At 37.5% G+C, this 20,116-nt stretch overlaps 5 protein-coding genes and 1 pseudogene across 6 annotated transcripts; 3 read left to right on the forward strand and 3 right to left on the reverse strand.

The window, feature by feature from the left end:
• Nucleotides 1–29: 29 nt before the first annotated feature.
• LOC108817271 (sulfate transporter 4.1, chloroplastic) lies at nucleotides 30–4,147 on the forward strand. The gene is made up of 15 exons (XM_018589917.2): nucleotides 30–606; nucleotides 678–879; nucleotides 979–1,147; nucleotides 1,235–1,300; nucleotides 1,380–1,487; nucleotides 1,593–1,700; nucleotides 1,775–1,840; nucleotides 1,937–1,997; nucleotides 2,139–2,266; nucleotides 2,389–2,430; nucleotides 2,518–2,634; nucleotides 2,753–2,804; nucleotides 2,907–3,045; nucleotides 3,118–3,206; nucleotides 3,311–4,147. The coding sequence occupies exons 1-15, from the start codon at nucleotides 210–212 to the stop codon at nucleotides 3,661–3,663; spliced, it is 2,097 nt and encodes a 698-aa protein (XP_018445419.1). The 5' UTR covers nucleotides 30–209; the 3' UTR covers nucleotides 3,664–4,147.
• LOC108817275 (nudix hydrolase 16, mitochondrial) lies at nucleotides 3,897–5,245 on the forward strand. 2 transcript variants are annotated; one of them, XM_018589923.2, is made up of 5 exons: nucleotides 3,897–4,030; nucleotides 4,171–4,248; nucleotides 4,345–4,462; nucleotides 4,561–4,644; nucleotides 4,799–5,245. In XM_018589923.2, the coding sequence occupies exons 2-5, from the start codon at nucleotides 4,178–4,180 to the stop codon at nucleotides 5,054–5,056; spliced, it is 531 nt and encodes a 176-aa protein (XP_018445425.1). In that variant the 5' UTR covers nucleotides 3,897–4,030; nucleotides 4,171–4,177; the 3' UTR covers nucleotides 5,057–5,245. The 2 variants fall into 2 exon arrangements, with proteins under 2 accessions (XP_018445425.1, XP_018445424.1); XM_018589922.2 differs by having other exon boundaries at nucleotides 3,927–4,248.
• A 1,675-nt stretch (nucleotides 5,246–6,920) lies between these two features.
• Nucleotides 6,921–9,508, forward strand: LOC108817273 (leucine aminopeptidase). Its single transcript, XM_018589920.2, has 4 exons — nucleotides 6,921–8,003; nucleotides 8,071–8,304; nucleotides 8,399–8,725; nucleotides 9,086–9,508. The coding sequence occupies exons 1-4, from the start codon at nucleotides 7,023–7,025 to the stop codon at nucleotides 9,377–9,379; spliced, it is 1,836 nt and encodes a 611-aa protein (XP_018445422.1). The 5' UTR covers nucleotides 6,921–7,022; the 3' UTR covers nucleotides 9,380–9,508.
• LOC108817274 (50S ribosomal protein L10, chloroplastic) lies at nucleotides 9,433–10,293 on the reverse strand. The gene has a single exon (XM_018589921.2). It carries the CDS (start codon nucleotides 10,214–10,216, stop codon nucleotides 9,551–9,553), a length of 666 nt encoding a protein of 221 aa, XP_018445423.1. The 5' UTR covers nucleotides 10,217–10,293; the 3' UTR covers nucleotides 9,433–9,550.
• Nucleotides 10,294–11,084: 791 nt separating this feature from the next.
• On the reverse strand, nucleotides 11,085–14,086 carry LOC108817869 (hydroxyproline O-arabinosyltransferase 3-like; annotated as a pseudogene).
• A 170-nt stretch (nucleotides 14,087–14,256) lies between these two features.
• LOC108817868 (ADP,ATP carrier protein 2, mitochondrial) lies at nucleotides 14,257–16,266 on the reverse strand. Its single transcript, XM_018590690.2, has 4 exons — nucleotides 16,114–16,266; nucleotides 15,176–15,660; nucleotides 14,726–15,094; nucleotides 14,257–14,637 (listed from the first exon to the last, which is right to left on the reverse strand). Exons 2-4 carry the CDS (start codon nucleotides 15,650–15,652, stop codon nucleotides 14,341–14,343), a joined length of 1,143 nt encoding a protein of 380 aa, XP_018446192.1. The 5' UTR covers nucleotides 15,653–15,660; nucleotides 16,114–16,266; the 3' UTR covers nucleotides 14,257–14,340.
• Between the last annotated feature and the right edge of the window lie 3,850 nt (nucleotides 16,267–20,116).

The raw sequence follows: 20,116 nt of genomic DNA on the forward strand, positions 1-20,116 counted from the left end.
AAGTTCGTTGAAACATAATTGAAAATTGACCACCACTAGTGTAAGCTTTCCCTTTCCCGAATAAGCATGTGATAAACGATGATGATGATGATTGATCACATGATACCATTTCCTCTTCCGCACACATACTGTATTCCATTCTCATTTCTCACCATCAACGGTTTCTAAACTACCCTCACAACGGCTGACGCACAGCCACAGCCACAGCCATGTCCTACGCATCTCTCAGCGTCAAGGACCTAAACAGCCTCCTCTCACGATCCGGTAGCGGCGGCGGCGGCTCCTCTTCTTCCTCCCCCAAGACTCCAGGTCAGAACCGACCCGTAAAAGTAATCCCGCTCCAGCACCCGGACACCTCCGACCACGCTCGTCCTCCTTCCATCCCTTTCGGCGAACACTTCTCCCGATGGACGGCCAAGATCAAGCGCATGAGCCTCCTCGATTGGTTCGGCACTCTCCTCCCTTGCTTCCGGTGGATTCGCACGTACCGTTGGAACGAGTACTTCAAGCTCGATCTCATGGCCGGCGTCACCGTCGGTGTAATGCTCGTTCCCCAGGCGATGTCGTACGCGAAGCTAGCTGGCCTTCCACCAATCTACGGTCTATGTGCGTTGCGTTTCATCCTCTTGTTTGTGATCTTTTTATCATTGATTTGATTGTGTGTGTTTGTGATGTAGATTCATCGTTTGTGCCGATATTTGTGTATGCTGTATTCGGATCGTCACGTCAGCTTGCGATTGGACCTGTAGCATTGGTGTCACTTCTTGTTTCCAACGCTTTGGGAGATATAGCTGATTCGTCTGAGGAGTTACATATTGAGCTTGCTGTTTTGTTGGCGCTTTTGGTTGGAATCTTGGAGTGCATCATGGGCCTCTTAAGGTAATCAGAGAAGATTATCTATTATACGTTTTTAATAAAAAATTTCCTCTGTTTCCTGAGCATCATCTCCCTTTGTATTTTGTGTGTTTGAATATATAGGCTTGGATGGCTTATTCGTTTCATTAGTCACTCGGTTATATCTGGATTTACAAGTGCTTCCGCCATTGTCATTGGATTATCTCAAGTCAAATATTTCCTGGGGTATAGCGTTGCCAGGAGCAGCAAGATCGTGCCGCTCGTTGAGAGTATTATAGCTGGAGCTGATAAGGTCCCAAAAGCAAGATTGGCTCCGAAAGCCTATTGTTTCTAGTTACTCTTACGTTGTTTAGATGGATCTTTTTTTCGTCTTTTGTAGTTTCAGTGGCCACCTTTCTTGATGGGATCTCTCATTCTAGTAATCCTTCAAGTTATGAAGCACGTGGTATGAGCCTTGTTCTTTTCAGTGTTACCAGGGAAACAGTATGATACTTACTAAGGTCATATGGGTGTTTTCATGGCAGGGGAAAGCAAAGAAAGAACTTCAGTTCTTACGAGCAGCAGCGCCACTCACAGGGATCGTGCTTGGTACAACCATTGCAAAAGTGTTCCATCCACCTTCCATCTCTCTGGTCAGTCAGATAGCTGAAGGGCGAACCATATTTACTGTGGTTTCCTTGTTGAGCTGCATACTGGTTTCAGTATATGCAGTAATAACAAAATCTAGTATGTTCCAGGTCGGAGAAATACCTCAGGGCCTTCCAACATTTTCTTTCCCAGGAAGTTTTGATCATGCAAAAACATTGCTTCCAACATCAGCTCTCATTACTGGTGTTGCCATCTTGGTGAGATATCAATATCATTACTATGTTTTGTTTTTTCCATAATGACGTAGTTCTAGATTTTTTTTTGTATCCAGGAATCTGTGGGAATTGCCAAAGCACTTGCAGCAAAAAACAGATATGAGTTGGATTCAAATTCAGAGGTATCCCAATTGTGGTAGACAGTATAACTGCTCTTTTTCGTTTCTTTTACGGCCCTTTTCATTGAACGCTCAACTGTTTCTCCTCTCACTTGACAGTTGTTTGGTCTTGGTGTTGCAAATATCTTGGGGTCATTATTTTCAGCATACCCAACTACAGGTACGTTATCTTGAGATGATGAAAGTCATCAACAATTGCCAGATACGTATGTACTCTTTTCCATATTATTATTGTATACAGCTTTTTGGAGTTAATAACCTTAACTGGACGAATCTGTGGATATCCTGAATGCAAAATTAGGATCCTTTTCTAGATCAGCTGTGAATAATGAAAGTGAAGCTAAGACTGGCCTATCAGGACTCATAACAGGAATCATCATTGGGTGTTCTCTGCTGTTCTTGACACCAGTGTTCAAATATATACCACAGGTTTGTCTACCTATGGTGAATATTTCAGTTTATAGTACTTGTTGCTCTTTCTGAAACTTTGGAGGGTCGCGAACTATGGCTTCTAACTTTCACTCCGTTGCTTATCTCCCTCGAATCCACAGTGTGCTTTGGCAGCAATAGTGATCTCTGCTGTGAGTGGCTTGGTAAGTTCAAATAAACCCACCTGCCAAGAAGAAAAATGAATTTTCTTCTGTTTTTTACATATACATGTTTCGGATGTTTACCTGTAGGTGGACTATGATGAAGCTATCTTCCTGTGGCGTGTGGACAAGAGGGACTTTACACTTTGGACCATCACTAGCACCACGACTTTGTTCTTTGGAATAGAGATCGGTGTCCTTGTTGGTGTGAGTATTTAGAAACTTTAGTATGTACGGCTTCACCTTACTAATGTGTATATACGTATGAGTCGTGAGGAATGGGCTTTCTAAGGACTCATGCAGTTGCAAATACTTTCAACTTTAGGTTGGCTTTTCACTAGCATTCGTTATCCACGAGTCTGCAAACCCTCATATTGGTAGGAGGAATTATGTTCAATCGCCTCTCTGTCACATGCGTTCTAAGAGTGTCTAATTTTCTAACTTGGTTTCATTTCTTATCATGAATGTTCCCCTGGTAGCTGTCTTGGGGCGTCTTCCAGGCACCACAGTGTACAGAAACATAAAGCAGTATCCCGAGGCTTATACATACAACGGGATAGTGATTGTTCGAATCGATTCTCCTATTTACTTTGCCAACATAAGTTACATCAAGGACAGGTGAGAGTGACATGCTTATGGTGTGAATCTATTGAAAGAATAACAAGCCGTGTTGTTTTTTTCAAAATGCAGACTAAGAGAATATGAAGTAGCTGTTGACAAATACACAACCCGAGGACCAGAGGTGGAGAGAATCTCCTTTGTTATCATCGAAATGTCTCGTAAGGGGCCCTATATTTAATTTTTCTATTGAACATCAAAATGTTTGGAAGAGGGAATATAAAATCTCTAAACAAAAATAAATAAATAAAAACAAAAATGGCAGCTGTAACTCACATAGACTCGAGCGCGGTGGAAGCCCTGAAAGAGTTGTATCAGGAATACAAAGCAAGGGAGATTCAGCTAGCGATTTCAAATCCGAACAAGGATGTGCACATGACGATAGCGAGATCAGGAATGGTGGAGCTGGTTGGAAAAGAATGGTACTTTGTGAGAGTACACGACGCGGTACAGGTGTGTCTTACGTATGTACAGAGCTCTAATAACTCTGAAGACCAGAAGAAACCAAGTTTCTTGAGGAGGTTCGGGAGTGATGGGAGCAGCAAGAATTCATCATACAGTGATCTTCAATCCGGCAACACTCTGTTGAAAGAGGCACTGTTGTCAGGGGAAAAATAAGGAAAATTATATATAATGTAAAGTAGCTTCACTGTGTATAGTGGGTTGCGATTTTGTAAACATCACGATCTTCATTGTTTATTACTCACCTAGTAGAGAAAGACGATGAGTAAGTAAGCATGTCTTTCTCCATACTGATATAATAAAGGGAGAATTGGAAAAAAAAGGGACTGTTCGGTTAGAAGCCGGTTATTTTATTTCACGGGCGTTATAAACCGGTTTACGATAAAGCGAGAATAGTAGGAAACTGTTATTGTTGAGTTTTGTAATCATAATACAAAATCTTTGAGCCTAGATCTCATCCCATAATCAGAGCGATTGGATAAGATCGAATCTCTTCTCGAATTGGAATCTGAGGATGGTTGAGGTAGAATCGCATTTGTATTCATCGAGAGCAGGAGGAAGTTTCAGCATTCTCTTGAGCTTGTTGTAGCACACTTTTGTTTTGAACTCGAAATTTTGTTCTCGGATCCTTAGAACCGAATTTTTTTTGTTCTCGGATCTTAGGAGGAGGATGTGTGATTTGATCGCTCGTACGGGTCGGCTCCAGCAACGCTACGAGAATGGCTGCCGTCTCGTTGCCGGGTACTGTAATTGATTTGATCCGATCCCCTCCTTCCTTACCTATGCCACTGTGTAGATCTTTTGAATTGACCTGTGTTTCCTTGATCTTTGGTTCAGGTGCATTCCATTTAGATATAGAAGAATCTCGGAAGAAGTGGGTGATTCTGAATGTGGGAAAGTGGTTGAAGTGTTGATGATCAGTTCTTCTAGTGGACCTGGACTTCTCTTTCCAAAGGTATTTCTCATTGTTCATAAGAATCATTACATGATCTCTGTGTTTCTCTTCTTTCTTGACTTAAGTTTCAGATCACATTGTATTTGGTTGGTTATTAGGGAGGGTGGGAGAATGATGAGACAGTTAGGGAGGCTGCAGCTAGAGAAGCTGTCGAAGAAGCTGGAGTTCGCGGGATTTTACTGGTGAGAACAACCCTTTTTTATTCACAACCTTTTTGTATGCCCAAGTATGGATGTTTAAAGCCGGTTTGGCTTATGCTAAACATATAGAGGCTTTCTAATTGTTTAGTAGGAGGAAGCTGGACTGAACCTGTTGATTTGATTTGCGAACTTGCAGGATTTGTTGGGAGAATACGAGTTCAAGAGCAAGACTCACCAAGACGAGTTTTGCCCTGAAGGATTGTGTAAAGCTGCAATGTACGCTCTTTATGTGAAGGAAGAGCTGGACTCATGGCCCGAACAGGAGAGGAGAAGTCGGACGTGGCTAACGATTCCTGAAGCTGTTGAGAATTGTCGTCATGCATGGATGAAATGTGCCTTGGAGGAAGGCTTCTGTAAATGGCACCAGGACAAAGGACTTCAGCTTATCCAATAAACCCCCATACTTCTCTTCTCGTGCCTCTACCATTCATTTTTTTTTGTCAACATAGGAGTTTTTGTCATCATTTGTTTCCTGGGTTTCCAAGGCATTTTATATCACGTGAACAATGTTGGTGAAAGCAATCTGCAACATAAACTTAATTTTAAAACAAGAAGCGAATAAAATATTTACAAATTGTCCGAATGAATGCTCAGTCTATTGTACCGAAACAGTGACGTCTTTCTATGTTTTGAAGATGTTGTTAGAACAGATAATCGCTTCTTGTACACATCCGACTTGGTTCCCAGCGTATTTTTTACTATCGCCATCGACACAGTTAATACTATAGGCCAAGTCCATTCAAAAGACTTGTTAATACTAATCTTTCAATTTCAGTTCCGGGAATGAATATGAATAATAAATGATGTCTGTGATTGACATAAAATATTCTGGCTTGTGAGAAAAAATAATAACAATTGAATGGGCCTTCTGTAAGAGCAAATGTGGGCTTATGTCAACATCTATTTGGGTTTGAGCCAACCTAATCATCTTTCACTACGGGTGCTTCTAACCTTTTTTTTTTTGTAAAATTTGCTTCTAACTTTTTTTTTTAATCATGTGCCTCGTTTGTGCTTCTTCTCAGTGTTGTTGTTTTCATCAAACATACTATAATATCATGATTTGATCAAATTAATTGTATAATTATAAATTTGTATCCTAGATATTTCTAAAATTTTGATATTAATTTTCTTATATATTTTGTCAAGATATATAGTTTAATTTAAACAATATTAAAATAAATATATATTTTAATATGAATATCTACTAAATAAAAACTTTCTATCCATTTAATTTAATGATATTAAAATAATTTAAGTGATGCTTATCTATACTATTATTTAAGAAGTGAATTATAAATAATTTAAATGATTTAACTGATAATTTATTATTATCTTGAAGATATTAATTTGGTTTAGTAATATTTACCAATTCAAATAATATATCTTGAGTGATTTAACAGATAATCTCATTTATTATTATCTTGAGGATATTAATTTGGTTTAGTAATATTTACTAATTCAAATAATATATATGAGTTATCTTAATATTATTTGAGAAGTGAATTTACTTATTTGTTATTTTATCCATAATTTTGAAGGATAATTGAGATTTATTATTTGAATTAGTAAATATTACTAAACTAACTAATATTCTAAAATAATGACAAATTATCAGCTAAATCACTAAAATTATTTATTAAAATTAATAGTTGACCATTTTACTTAAAATTATGGAGATTATGATAAATAGACAAATTCATTTCTCAAAATAGTATAGATCTGTGTATATAGATTTATGTATATATGAATGTTTTCAACTTTATTTTACGTAATAAAAGATATTTTATTAAAATAATTTTTATCGTATATAAAAATTAATATTTAATTAATAATTTAATAGTTTTTGAAATGATAATTTATCTATTTACTATTTTTTGTAAATCTGTTAAGAACGCATTGTGGTCAGTCAAAACACAAAAGACTTGGTTAGTTAATATACAAGGAGATATCAAGTCTCCTATGTCTTTTAATGGTTTGTGCTTCTTTTGAATGCTGCTTTTAGTGATCACCAAACATACTATTATACGAACTTCTAAGAATAACAAAAATTACCAAAAGTGATTCCTAACGATATTAAAAAGTTTCTTCAACACTCCACCAACTTTATGCTCTCCTATGATTCTCCATTAATCAAATTATTCTTCCTAATATAGTAACAATAAATATTTGTTTGGTTCTTAAAAAATATTCGCCTCAAACAGCAAAAACAACACATTTCTTAACTTTTATTTTCTCCCGCTTTATTATATAACAACTTCCATCACTTCACCACTTCTCCTCCAAACCCTAAACGCAAAATCCAAAACTCTCCTTTCTTCGAACATCTCTCTCTCTCTCTCTCTCTCTACAGCTTCAGCTAAATGGCTCCCATCGATCCACACTCCTTCACCGACTCCTCACACCCTCTCACCACTCACGTCTCCCTCTCCCTCTACCTCGATTTCACCACCTCCGTCATCCACGGCTCCGCTCTCCTCTCCCTATCCTCCCCTTTCTCCGGCGACCTCTCCCTCGACTCACGCTCCATCTCCGTCACCACAATCCTCGATCCCCAAACCCTATCCCCTTTGCCGTACACCGTCTCCCCAAACCCCGATCCGATCAAAGGCGCCGAGATCGTCGTCTCCCTCGCCGGCCAATCCCGCCTCCTCGTCATCTACTCCACTTCCCCTTCCGCATCCGCTCTCCAGTGGCTCTCCCCGCCCCAGACCTTCTCGAAGACTCACCCGTACGTCTACACTCAGTGCCAATCCGTCCACGCCAGATCCATCTTCCCTTGCCAGGACACCCCCGCCGCGAGGATCCGATACGACGCCGTTCTGAACATCCCGTCTTCTCTCTCCGCCGTCATGTCCGCCCGCCGCGTCCGCCGCAGGCCTCCCGTCCCCGAGGAGGCGAAGCATCTCGACGTGGCGTCGTGGTGTGCTGAGGATAGGGTGGTTGAGGAGTTCGTGATGGAGCAGCCGATCCCTTCGTATCTATTCGCGTTCGCGGTTGGGGAGTTAGGGTTTAGAGAAGTGGGGCCCAGGACTCGCGTGTACGCTGAGTCGGCTGCGGTTGAGGTTCTCGACGCGGCTGCGTTGGAGTTTGCCGGGACGGAGGAAATGATCAAGCAAGGGGAGAAGCTGTTCGGCAGTTACGAGTGGGAGCGGTTCGATTTGCTTGTGCTGCCTCCTAGCTTTCCTTACGGAGGGATGGAGAATCCGAGGATGGTGTTCTTGACCCCTACTGTGATCAAAGGGGACGCCACTGGGGCTCAGGTTGTTGCTCACGAGCTCGCTCATAGCTGGACTGGGAACTTGATCACCAACATCAACAACGAACACTTCTGGTTGAATGAGGTTTGATTCTTGAATAGGATATGTGTATTCTTGAATGGGATCTCATATGTGTTTTTATGGCAAATAGGGATTTACAACTTATGCAGAGAGGAGGATTGTGGAGGTTGTTCAAGGAGCGGATAGAGCTACTCTCAACATTGGGATTGGTTGGAGGGGTTTAAACGATGAGATGGAACGGTTCAAAGACAACTTGGAGTTCACTAAGCTGAAGAACAACCAAGAAGGTGTTGATCCTGATGATGTTTATTCTCAGGTTCCGTATGAGAAAGGCTTCCAGTTTGTATTGAGAATTGAACGCCAGGTTTGTTTTGAGTTTGCGCCACTTTGATTCATCATCCACTTTGGTGTGTGTTCTATTGGTTTTAATATCTATTTAAATGGAAAACGTCTTATAGGTTGGAAGGACTGTTTTTGACGAGTTCCTCAAGAAATACATTGCTACTTTCAAGTTCAAGTCGATCGATACAGATACGTTCGTTGACTTCCTGAAAGCAAACATTCCTGGGATAGAGAAAGAGATCAACTTGCAAATGTGGACTGAGGGTGTTGGTATACCGGAAGATGCGTATGAACCAGTCTCAACCATTTACACTAAGATCTTATCTCTGGCAGAAGGGTTTAAGCAAGGAAAGATGCCAAATGAGGATGAGGTTGCTGAGTGGAGCGGACAGGAATGGGAGCTGTACTTGGAGAATCTTCCTAAGTCATGTGAACCTTCTCAGGTAGCCTTTTACTGATCTCTTACTCTAAGACAATAGAAAGCTCTTTGGTGCATTTGTTTAGAGAAATAGATTCAGCCAGTGTGTGTTATATATAAGCCCACAACAGCCTCAGTAACGGTTGGCTCAATAGTTAGTTTTGGATTAGTGCAATAGTTAGTTTTGGATTAGTGCACAAGTAGAGGAGAAACAAGCTGAGTGTGTACTGAGAGATTGAATGTGTGTGGAAATAGCCTCTTATCTTTGGAAGAGTTAGATGTTCTCTTGCTTAGAATTTTGTTTTTTAATTGACAAAGGCTAGTTCAGGAGTCAGGTTCCAAAATCTATAACTAACACCCCGTTTGCATATTATTGGTGAATCAGGTCGTGGCTTTGGACAAGCGGTACAGACTAGCAGAATCAAAGGACTACGAAGTGAAGGTGTCGTTTCTAAAACTTGCAATCTCATCCAAGTGCAAAGAGTACCATGGAGAAGTGGAGAAAACTCTAAAATCGGTGGGAAGGATGTTGTACCTGCGTGCACTCTTCACTGCTCTCGCACAAGCCGGTGATACCGAAGAGAAGCAATTGGCGAAACAAATCTTTGCTGAAGCTCGAGAAACTTATCACCCTATAGCTCAGGGAGTGGTTGAGTCTATCCTCTCTAAGTACATCTAAAACAAGACCCCATCTTATGCATAGCATAGCAGCAACATTTCAATAAAACCCAATGACTGTAATAACAATAACATTGCTGCTCGAGTCATAGACAAAGACAAAAAAAAGTTGAATTGCTTTTCCTTAGTACATTACATTCTCTGAGATTAGTACAGCTTTACTTTAAACTAGTTATGCAGCATTACTCTCATCTTCTAGCTTCTTGACATAAGCCTTGAGCACCATGATAACCTCAATCGCTGGTGCTTGTAACGTAGAGACGAGGTTAATGGCCGGACTCTGCAGAGCTCCGAGCATCTTAGCGTAGACCTCAGCACGAGTAGGCATGGTCTCCAGAGCTTTGAAGTTGTCTGGAGCGTAGAACTTACCTTCAAAGACAGCGCCTGCAAAGTCATTGTCTTCGAGCTTGCGTTCCTTTTGGAAACTCCGGTAAGGTTTGATGGCGGAAGGGATCTCATCGGTCTGGACAAAGAGCCAAGCGTTCATGCCTTTCATACAAGGCTTGAGAGCTTCCCATTTGGTGCCTTCGATGGCTTTGATGACCAAAGTGTTCTTGGCGACGACGAGCTTTGTTGTGTCTGGGAGAGTTCTCCTGAGGTCTTGGAACTGCTTGACGGTGAGGCCTTTGTAGTTGATGGCGGCGAGGAGGTGGCAATTCTCGAGGTGGGACTTGACGGTCTCGACGGTTTCTTCCTTTTTGGAACGAGACACGGCGGATCTGATGACAGGGAGACGAGGGTAGTTTTGGGATTTGGAGTGTTTGGGAGTTAGGGTTAAGGTTCGGTTGTGACAGAGAGGAGACAAAGAAGAAGAGAATGAGAGAAGAGCCACTTCCATTTTTGCTCAGAGGGAGAGAGGATAGAAGAAAGGAGGAGAAGTGTGTCTGGGGTTGAAGAAGAAAGATAATAGATAAGTTGGTGTTCAAAAAAAAAAGAAGAAGATAAGTTAATCCTTTTTAATTTATTAATTCACGGATAAATAGAGGCGACTGACGGAAGTATTAAACCCCGTCTAGTTTAACACCTTTGTCATTTAGACTGGACCGTCTGGTTGTATCTTCACAATCTAACTATCACCTAACTATGTCTTGAACATTGTCTCAATTCAGGACTAGATTTTGATCCGCGCTATGGAAGCACGGAATATTTTACGATAAAAATTTTCACTAACAACTTAACAAATATTTTGGTAATTTTTAAAAAGTGTGTATTTAAAATACTTTTGCATTTAAATCAGTGTTTTTAAATTCAACCCGATTGTGACTATACCCGTTAATCTAGAAATCTAACAATTCAATTTTGGTTTTTAAAATATTCATATTAAAAAATCACTAAAACCCGAGACTAACCGATTGAACTGATGGATGACCGATATGTAATCTAATTAGATTTAAATTGTAATAATTTCATAATTTGTAATCTTATAATCCAAATTTTAAAGTTCATTATTTTGCAATTTATGAAAATATGACGTTTTTACAAAATTTTAAAGAGAAAATGATAGATATAAAATAATAAAATTAATTATTGTATTGTTTGAAAAAATTGATAGTAGTATAAAAAATATTTTGTTTGGAAACATTGATAATAGTATAAAGAAATAAGTATATTGTTTGGAAACATAGATTGTAGTATAAAGAAATAAATATTTGTGATTTAATGTAGATTTAACTATAAAGTATAAAGATGTATTTAGTTTAAAAATTTACAAAATAAATGTTAGGTCTAGCTTCTGTTTTAATAAGATAAATTGTATCGTTTACTCTGAGTTCATCAATTAACCGAAAGAAAGTAAAAGTAGAAAAAAGAAAAGTAAACTTTTCAGACGACAAAATAAACTGTGTATCGAATCCTCCTTGTTCTTTCTATGGTTTGTGTCTTATGGATGTAAGTTAGAGAGTGTCCCAATTAGGGATATTTGCTGTAGCTCCATTCACCATCTTCACTAAAGTCACCTGCATCACCCCACAAACACACCAACACAAAATGAAGTTTTTTTAGGCAAGTCATTATCAGACTTCTTTCTCACAAAGTACCATGTCTTGAGAAACAGCAGATATTGGAAAACTTATCTTAACCAGACTTGTGCATATAATATATAAGTCTTGGAAGTTGACATACTACATCAGGCTTAGCTTAGGGTACGTATTCGCGTATAGTCTCAATGGACATGATTCGAATAAGTTCGGTATGAATGGGACCTTACAGCAATATCTACTCCTATTGTATCTAAAGATTAGATAAGGTGACAAGTATAGAACATACCACACTTTCTGGAACACCGCGAGGCGGCATGGAGATGTTCCTCGGAGGAGGACCTCGCAGATGTGATCTCTTATCAAATCGCCAGCTCTCCTATTTTCCCATAAGTCAACTCACCCTGTATTTAACAGTCAGTAGTGTACTTACTTTAGAATTATATGAAACACTGATAATAAGTAAAAGCTAACATGGAGTTCTGATGGTGGATCACTGAAAAATATCATTACTTTTAATGATCATGTATAAGAAGGTTGCAACAAAACTTAGTACTTTCACGATCATCCAATAAGAAAACTAATTAAGATGTATGTTCTCTAGTAACAAAACTAATCAACCGTGTTAAACAGAAATCACCTTCATGTTGTAGTCGCATCCATAAGTGTAATGGATGATAAACTTCCCCTCGGTAGACAGATCCCATGGAGGCTGAAAGATAAGGTGAGAGCACTTACTTATGAACACGGAGCAAAAGCATATATATCATCACAGAAAATAAGGTAAAATGTCGATTCCTACCTGGAGCATAAAATCCTTATGAAGTATGTGCCGCACCCCATGCAGAGCAGATGCAACTGCGTATCCGTACCTTACCAAACAGAGAATAGAGAGTGTGTCAGAGACCCAATGATGGAGATGCAAAAAAGGCAAAGGACCAACTATAGTGAAAAAGAGATTTTGTGTGTTTTGGCAGTGCTAACATTTCAAGAACCCATCCAAATGCCTTGTCAGTATCTGGATCGTTTTTCATTGTCAACGAGACATTCATCCATGTAGGAGCAATCTTTTAAAGTGATTCCTGCAAGTGCCTCCTGTCAACAACATCAAGTCTTTTTTTTAATAGCAAAAAGCACAAATTCTCACCTTGCTTATGATAACAGGAGAATTGCCAATGGGATCAATATTTGAAACAGGGCCCATCTCCACAGGATAATACTTTCTGACAATGTTTTCAAACTTTTCAGGTGTAATATAGAAGAACGGAAAAGCACCTGGGTGTCCTCCAGCAGCCAAATTAGGAATAGGGTTAACAAAAACATGATCAGGCTCTGCCATTAACACATATCTGCAACAAATACTAAAGATTCAGCAAACAGTCAATTGCAAGGAAGGGAGAGACAGGACAGGACAGGACGTACTCTTCAGTGATGGTAGCTCTTTCAAGCCATTGCACAAACGCCCACGGTCTATTCAACACAACATACCCCTTTTTAAAAAGAGTTGAATTTAATTCACTAGATAAAAGCCCCATACAGAAAGTGAAGAAAGGATAAACAAAGTTCTTTATCTCTACCTGATCAACACCTGAGGGAAGAGGATCAACCACAAACGTTGGTATCTCATCCATCAAGTTATCGGTATTACCGGAATGCAAAATGCGAGTGAAGCCACCCATGTCTGAACCAGGAATAGCTTTCTTCTGTTGGTACCAGTAGTACATAATACGACACTGCCACTAGTTGTAAGGAGCGTCTGTAGCTGTTAAGGCGACATGAAACGGTGCTGAAGAAGAGGTTTGTGGCTTTTTGTGTTGAGAGGCATTTGGACGATAGGGTCTAGGAGCGGAGGAGTAGCAGATCTGTTGTGGAGTATGAGTGTGAGAAGGTTATAAGTGACAACGAAGAAGCCGAAAGACAAGAGAAACAGAAGCAGAGACGATGCTTTTCCCATTTTGTTTTTTATAATTGTTCTCTTTGATCAAAAGCTACAAAGATTATATGGAAGTGGGCAAGGCACCCTTCCCTCCTCCTCCTCCACGGCTCTCACAAACTCATTCCTGCAAATACAATTTAAGGAATGAAATTTGAAAAGCTAAATATATGTTTCCAAATTGAGAACCTTCAATAAGATCCAGCCATCTAAAATAAAAAAGGAGTAAACAAGACGGGATCAGCTTAGTTTTCAAAAGTGCATCGATTTGACTAACTCAGTTTGTGATTGAAAAAGTTTTTATATCAATTTTGAAATATGGCATAAGAGAAATTGAAGCCTTACAGATTCGAAGGAGAGTGGAAGTAGCCTCCGGAGAATAGAAAATAAATTTAATGCGAAGCGGAGTTGACTAACGGCGCCATCATTAACGATTTATTCTACACTGTCACTGACTACGCCGTTTGCAAAAATGGTGTTAGGCAGGAGCCAATGATAACAACAATTCAAACACATGAATCAAAATCATAACACACTTCTAGTTTGGTTTGATTTTGCAGCCTTTTTTTGTTATTGTCTTCACATATCAATGTGTTCTTGGAATCTATGGATTGTTGATTACGGGAACATTCACAAGGCAGTAGAGAAACGTCAAATTACAACAGACAATATAAACTATGGCTTCGAATGGTGAGAGTAAGTTTATGACGTTTCATTCTGCAACACAGCAAACAAAACACAGACGAGGTGTGCCTTAGCTACATAAAATCCTCGCAATCCTTTAAACCAGTTAAGCTTAATATAACAAAAATTGGTAATCATTAAAATTGGTTCGAAGGAGCCAAACTCCCATACAAAAATTTATTCCATAAGAAAAAACTTATCGTCGAAACAATAAAAGCTTTCCCATGCTCATCTCTAGTTTTATGGTAAAAGATTTCATCAACATCTTGATCCCTTTTTAAAAAAAAAAAGTTTGAAACTGCAAATAAATCGAGAAAAAAAAAAATAAAGCCGGAGCTTTATGGTGGCGGAGACTGGTGACTAGCACGCTTAGCCGGATCCAGATCCGTACTTCTTTCCGAGGAGAAGTAACTGCAGCTTGTCGTATCCAGATAGCACACCAGCTCCTGCAATGGCACGCAGGATGTTGGCACCAGCACCCTTGAACAGAGACTTTGGTCCTTCCTTCTTCAGGATCTGTTGGAATGCATCCATCGAACTCTTGTACTTCACGGCTTCACCGGAGGTCATCATCATTCTTCTACGGACGGTGTCGATTGGGTAAGACGCAAGACCAGCACCGTTGGTGATGAGCCATCCAAGGGCAAAGCTGGCGAAGAAGCTGTCCTGAAATTGCACAAAAACAAAACAACATCAGAAACCAAACAAGGCAAGGCAGGATTGGGTTTTCTAAGATGGATCAAATGAAACAAACCTGGAGGTCAGCAGGGAGAAGAGGCTTCAAAGAGTCGTACAGACCAAAGTAGAGACCACGGTAGACAATGATACCAACACAGGAGATGTTGAATCCACGGTAAAGTCCAGCAATACCATCAGACTTGAGGGTCTTCTTGTAGACATCAACAAGACCATTGAACTGCCTTTCCCCTCCCTTCTTAGCTGCCTTAGAGTCATTGGCAAGACGGGTACGTGCGTAGTCAAGAGAGTACACGAAGAGAAGGGAAGAGGCACCAGCAGCACCTCCAGATCCCAAGTTACCAGCAAACCACTTCCAGTAACCATCCCTGTCCTTCTTGAAGTTGAAAAGCCTCTTGAAGTAATCTTTGAAAGCAAAGTTCAACGCCTATAAAAAGTAAAAGATATATATCAGTAAGCAAGGTAACAGACAATTATCAGAAGCACAAAGATGTGAAAAATAACAAACCTGAGTGGGGAAGTAACGGATAACATTAGCAGTGTTTCCTCTCCACAAAGAACCAAAACCCTCATCCTTAATGGTCCTGCCGAAACAGTCACCAATACCCTTGTAAGGCTCAGATAACCTCCCAGCCTTGAGCATCTCATCCTGGTTCTGAATCAAAAGCTTGACACGCTCGATGGGAGCAGCAGCGGTCTTGGAGACAGCAGCGGACACACCACCCATGAGGAAATCAATAGCGAAGCTAGAGAATCCTTTCTCACTCGGAGCTTGCACAAACACGGGAGAGGTAGTAGTCGTCATGATCCTGGATGTGGCGGCAAGAGGGTACTGGAATGCAGCGTTGGAGTAGTTTCCGTACGTCGCACGCCTCTGGAAAGAGGAAGTGTAACCATGAATGTCCTGAGAAACACCAGATCGCATCATGATTTGGCCAGATGTCGCCTTCTGGAGAATCGTGGGGTTCTGAGTTTGTTCAACCATTTTGACCACTGCAAAAAAAAAAACACAAGAACTCGATTATGATTAAAAACTGCACATACAGTAAGCTATACGAATACGACGACGTTTTATGTATGACCTGTATATGAGATCTAGTAATATATCAATCCAGTATTAACGCTATGAAATGATGCGATAAACAATATCATAATTCAGGTCTACGCAACAGATCCACGGATAAGCAACAGAGACGAATCATTTCTAGATCTACACAAACAGATTCGAATAAGCTTTATACAGATCTATTCTATTAACACTCTAGCTACGGATCTAGACTCGACTCAATAGCATAACACGCTGGGGAAACATCAGATCTGTAACGCGAGAGGCTAAATCATTTTTACCTTTGTTGTTGATAGTATGAAACAGATCGATAAAAAGTCAGATGAAGAAAACGTGAGGAGTAACGAGATTTTTAAAGCAGATCGGAGAGCTAAACTTACCGAGAGGAAGCGACGGCAGAGCGAAACTCAATGGAGCGAAGAAGACGAAGAACGAGAGAATTGTCTTTGTGGTTGAAGGAGCTGCGAGTTTTTTGCTGGCCTTTTTATTGGCTCGAGAAATAGGGCCGCAAGTAGTGATGGGAGTAATCAGGTGTGACGCTCCTCAACGTGGTCGGAAGTTGTATGTCCGTTCGATTGTCGAGTTTAATACTGGTGGACTGTAGGCCGTTGATTGTGGTCACTAAAGGAAATAATATATTTTATTTGGGAATATATGACTCCATTACTGGCCCTAGATATTGCCAGCTTTTTTCGCTGAAAACGTGGAATGCGATGCAAATTGCCGGATTCGTCAGTCAACTGTCTACACCGTGACGTCTAAGCATTTCTAGAATATTTTATTTTGATCTTTTCAAAAAGAGCTTACAATAATAAACATGCAAGTTTGTCCACCAGAAAATGTAGTTTGATTATTGGTTTATTAATATTTAGCCATCAGAAAATGTAGGTTGCGAATTCTAAAAAATATAAACTATTATCAATTTTATAATTTAACATAATGCAAATAAAACTGGATTTTCATAAAAAGCCAGTAAAAATAAATAAATCATTAAATATAAATACTTATAAAATAGATAAATTTAACCAGATCTAGGATCTGTTGTTTTGTGGTGATTAACTTGAGAACAAAATTCAATATGATAAAGCCATCACATAGTAACTTTAGGGCCCCGTTTTTTGTTTATTTGGTTAAAGGAATTTATATTTTAGTCAATAATATACTACTGTACTAGTGGTAAACATTTTAACATATTTACCGGACTAATATGTTTTCATTTTTTATGTTATTCTTATGGGCTTTGCATTATCTATCATTGTAGCCTTTTTGTTTCCACTGTTTTTCATCTTTTTGTTGCTAAATACTTTTTAAACCCATTTGATATTCTGAGTATGCTATATAATTTTATACATTTTAGTTATATGTTTTATATTTAAATTAGCATTGATGAGATCGATCACACAATATTACATATAAGTTTTAATATTGATCTTTGTCATTTTACGTAATATACAGTTCTATTCAAAAATATTTTCATATATACATAAATATATTTATATATAATGAAATATTAAATATACTTTTACTATAATATTAGTTGTCCTTAAAAAAATTCAGAAAAACTACATTAAAATTTATCGCCTTAGGCCTCTTAAACACTAGGCACGGCACTGTTTGGTACCGACAGAAACAAAAAATATATATGTAAACTGAAAATATAAACTACTAACACCTGCATAGTCTCTATCCATTTCTGTAAAGTCAAGGTAGTCATGTATAATTCAAAAAAAAATATGAATTTGTTGGATATATAATAATGTTTCTAGTAATTTATAATCAAATAAATCAATATTAAAAATACGGTGAAATAAATATTAAGCATATATGCATGATAGAAACATTTAATTCCGACTTTTTCCTCTTTTACAAAAAGGAAATCCGATTTTTCCCTAAGTTATCAACGTACCTAGATGTTTTTCTTTCTTTAGTTTTTAACTTGTTGGATAATTACTAAAAAATATATTTGACAATTGTGGTTTCCGACATTGTTTATTGTTTGTAGGAAACATACTTGATACAACCAAAAAAAAAAAACTCGAAAACAATATGCTTTGCGCCAACTTTATACGTATAACCTTTTCAGAAAGCACTTGCACCTGACATTTGTGGGAATTAAGGCTAAACCAATCATAATAGCACTTGGTTAAACCGTTGAGATTAAACCCAATTTTAGATTGTTTTCTTTTCTGCGGGGGAAAGAAAGGGGCCACAGAACCAGGTTATCAAGAACCCAAATAAAACCAGCCGGCGAACCGATCGATACTTTCTTCAAGGCTTGAGAGGTTTAGCTTTGCCGTGAAGAAGAAAACGTTCTCGTTTCTATTCCTTTCTTGATAAAAGATTGACGTTTACGTTTTTATGCGAAAGTTAAGTTACATCACGGACTCTGTTTTACAGAATCAGTCAGAGAAACAAAACCATTCAAATATGACGAAACTATTCCTGATTAGGAGATCTTGCCTCGGAGGACGCTTGTCGTTTTTTCACAAAAAGCCTGCTCATATCTTCTTGGACATAAAAGGTTCATGAGTAGTACAAATTGTTTTACACCAAATATGACTTGTAGAAAAAAGTGAAGGAACCACAAAGCATTCAAAATTCATCCTAGAGACATGTAGATACGATGAGAATAAATGAGATACTATGACATTTAATGTATAATTCATGATACATATTCTACCATAGACAATGAACAAGTAAAGTAGCCATCGTCCTGACTATCTCTCAATCGCCATGGAAGAAGACATCGCTTGTTATCAAGTTCTGTTTGAAAATAATCTGCAACAACTAAACCAGGTGAAGTTCAAAAAAAAAAAAAAAAACAATTAAACCAGGTGCTTTAATTCGTAGTTTTTTTTTTGTCAACAATCAATACTATTAAAAGAGAAGAATTCCTATAAAAATCTAGTTATGCAAGGTTGTTCGACCTTATCAATTAGACAAACATGTTCTTTCTAATAAAAACAATAAAACCAATTTAAATGAAAGTAAACTAAATATTTTACATATATTAAAACTATGGTGAATTTGTTAAGTAAATTATAAATTAATCATATATATAATAAAACTAATGTACAAAAAACTTATTCAAAATGTAATCAAACAAAAATAAAACAGTCACTATATATACTCTAAAAATTAAAATCAATATTTGTTTAAAATCTTAATAAATTTGGTTGGTATAGTTTTTTTATTACAAAACTTCTTAACTAAACCTTCTTTGTCTTCTAAAAAATTATATTCAACAAAGAATCGATAGACTGATCATACAAAGCCAGCGAGTTAAGGGAACTTTTAGAGACCAAGCTATAAGATGATATAGTTTATTTGATAAAAGTTTTGATAAGTATGAATATTTTCAAATATAAAATGATCTATATTAAATTGGTATGTTATCTATCTAACTTTAGAAAACATAATATACTTCAACTCACTTTCGCATTCTAAATCAATAGATTTAAAAGATAAATAAAAATTTCAATGTATTAAAAACAAATCTATGAGAGAATAAATAATTAAAATTTATTTATTTAATTTCAACAGTAATTATGAACAATTTTATTTGACTAAATTTTATAAAAACAATTATAATGTAAACAATTCATTAATTTTTTTTATCAATTAGACAAACATGTTCTTTATAATAAGAACAATAAAAACTATTTTAAAATGAAATTAAACTAAATATTTTATATATATTAAAATTATGGTGATTTTAAGTAAATTATAAATTAAATAAATAAATATATAATAAACGAATGTATGAAAAACTTATTCAAAATGTAATCAAACAGAAATAAAAAAGTCACCAATTATACTCTAAAAACTAAAAACGATATCTGCTTAAAATCTTAATAAATGTGAATGATATAGTTATTTTAACGAAACTTCTTAATTAAACCTTTTATGTCTTCTTAAAAGTTATATTCAACCAATGACTAATAGACTGATGATACAAAGCCGGTGAATTAAGCAAACTTCTGGAGACCAAGCTATAGGACGATATAGATTATTTGATAAAAGTTTTGATAAGTATGAATAGTTTCAAATGGAAAACGATCTGAATTGACTTGGTATGTTATCTAGCTAGTTTTTGAAAATATAATTTACATAGATTCGCTTTCGTATTTCTAAAACAATAGATTTGAAAGAAAAATAAATCGTAATACACTCAAAAACAAATCTACGAGAAAAGAAATAATCTAAATCAATAGATTTGAAAAAAAAAGAAATCGTAGTGTATCTAAAAACAAATCTACGAATCTACGAGAGAAGAAATAATCAAAATTGCTTATATTGAATTTGACCTTAACCTGAACAATTTTATGTTACTTTTATAATAAAAAGTCTAACAAAATCTATCATGAAAAATAATTCCATTAT

This window comes from Raphanus sativus, chromosome 7, assembly GCF_000801105.2.
Source record: "Raphanus sativus cultivar WK10039 chromosome 7, ASM80110v3, whole genome shotgun sequence".
Lineage (NCBI taxonomy): Eukaryota > Viridiplantae > Streptophyta > Magnoliopsida > Brassicales > Brassicaceae > Raphanus > Raphanus sativus.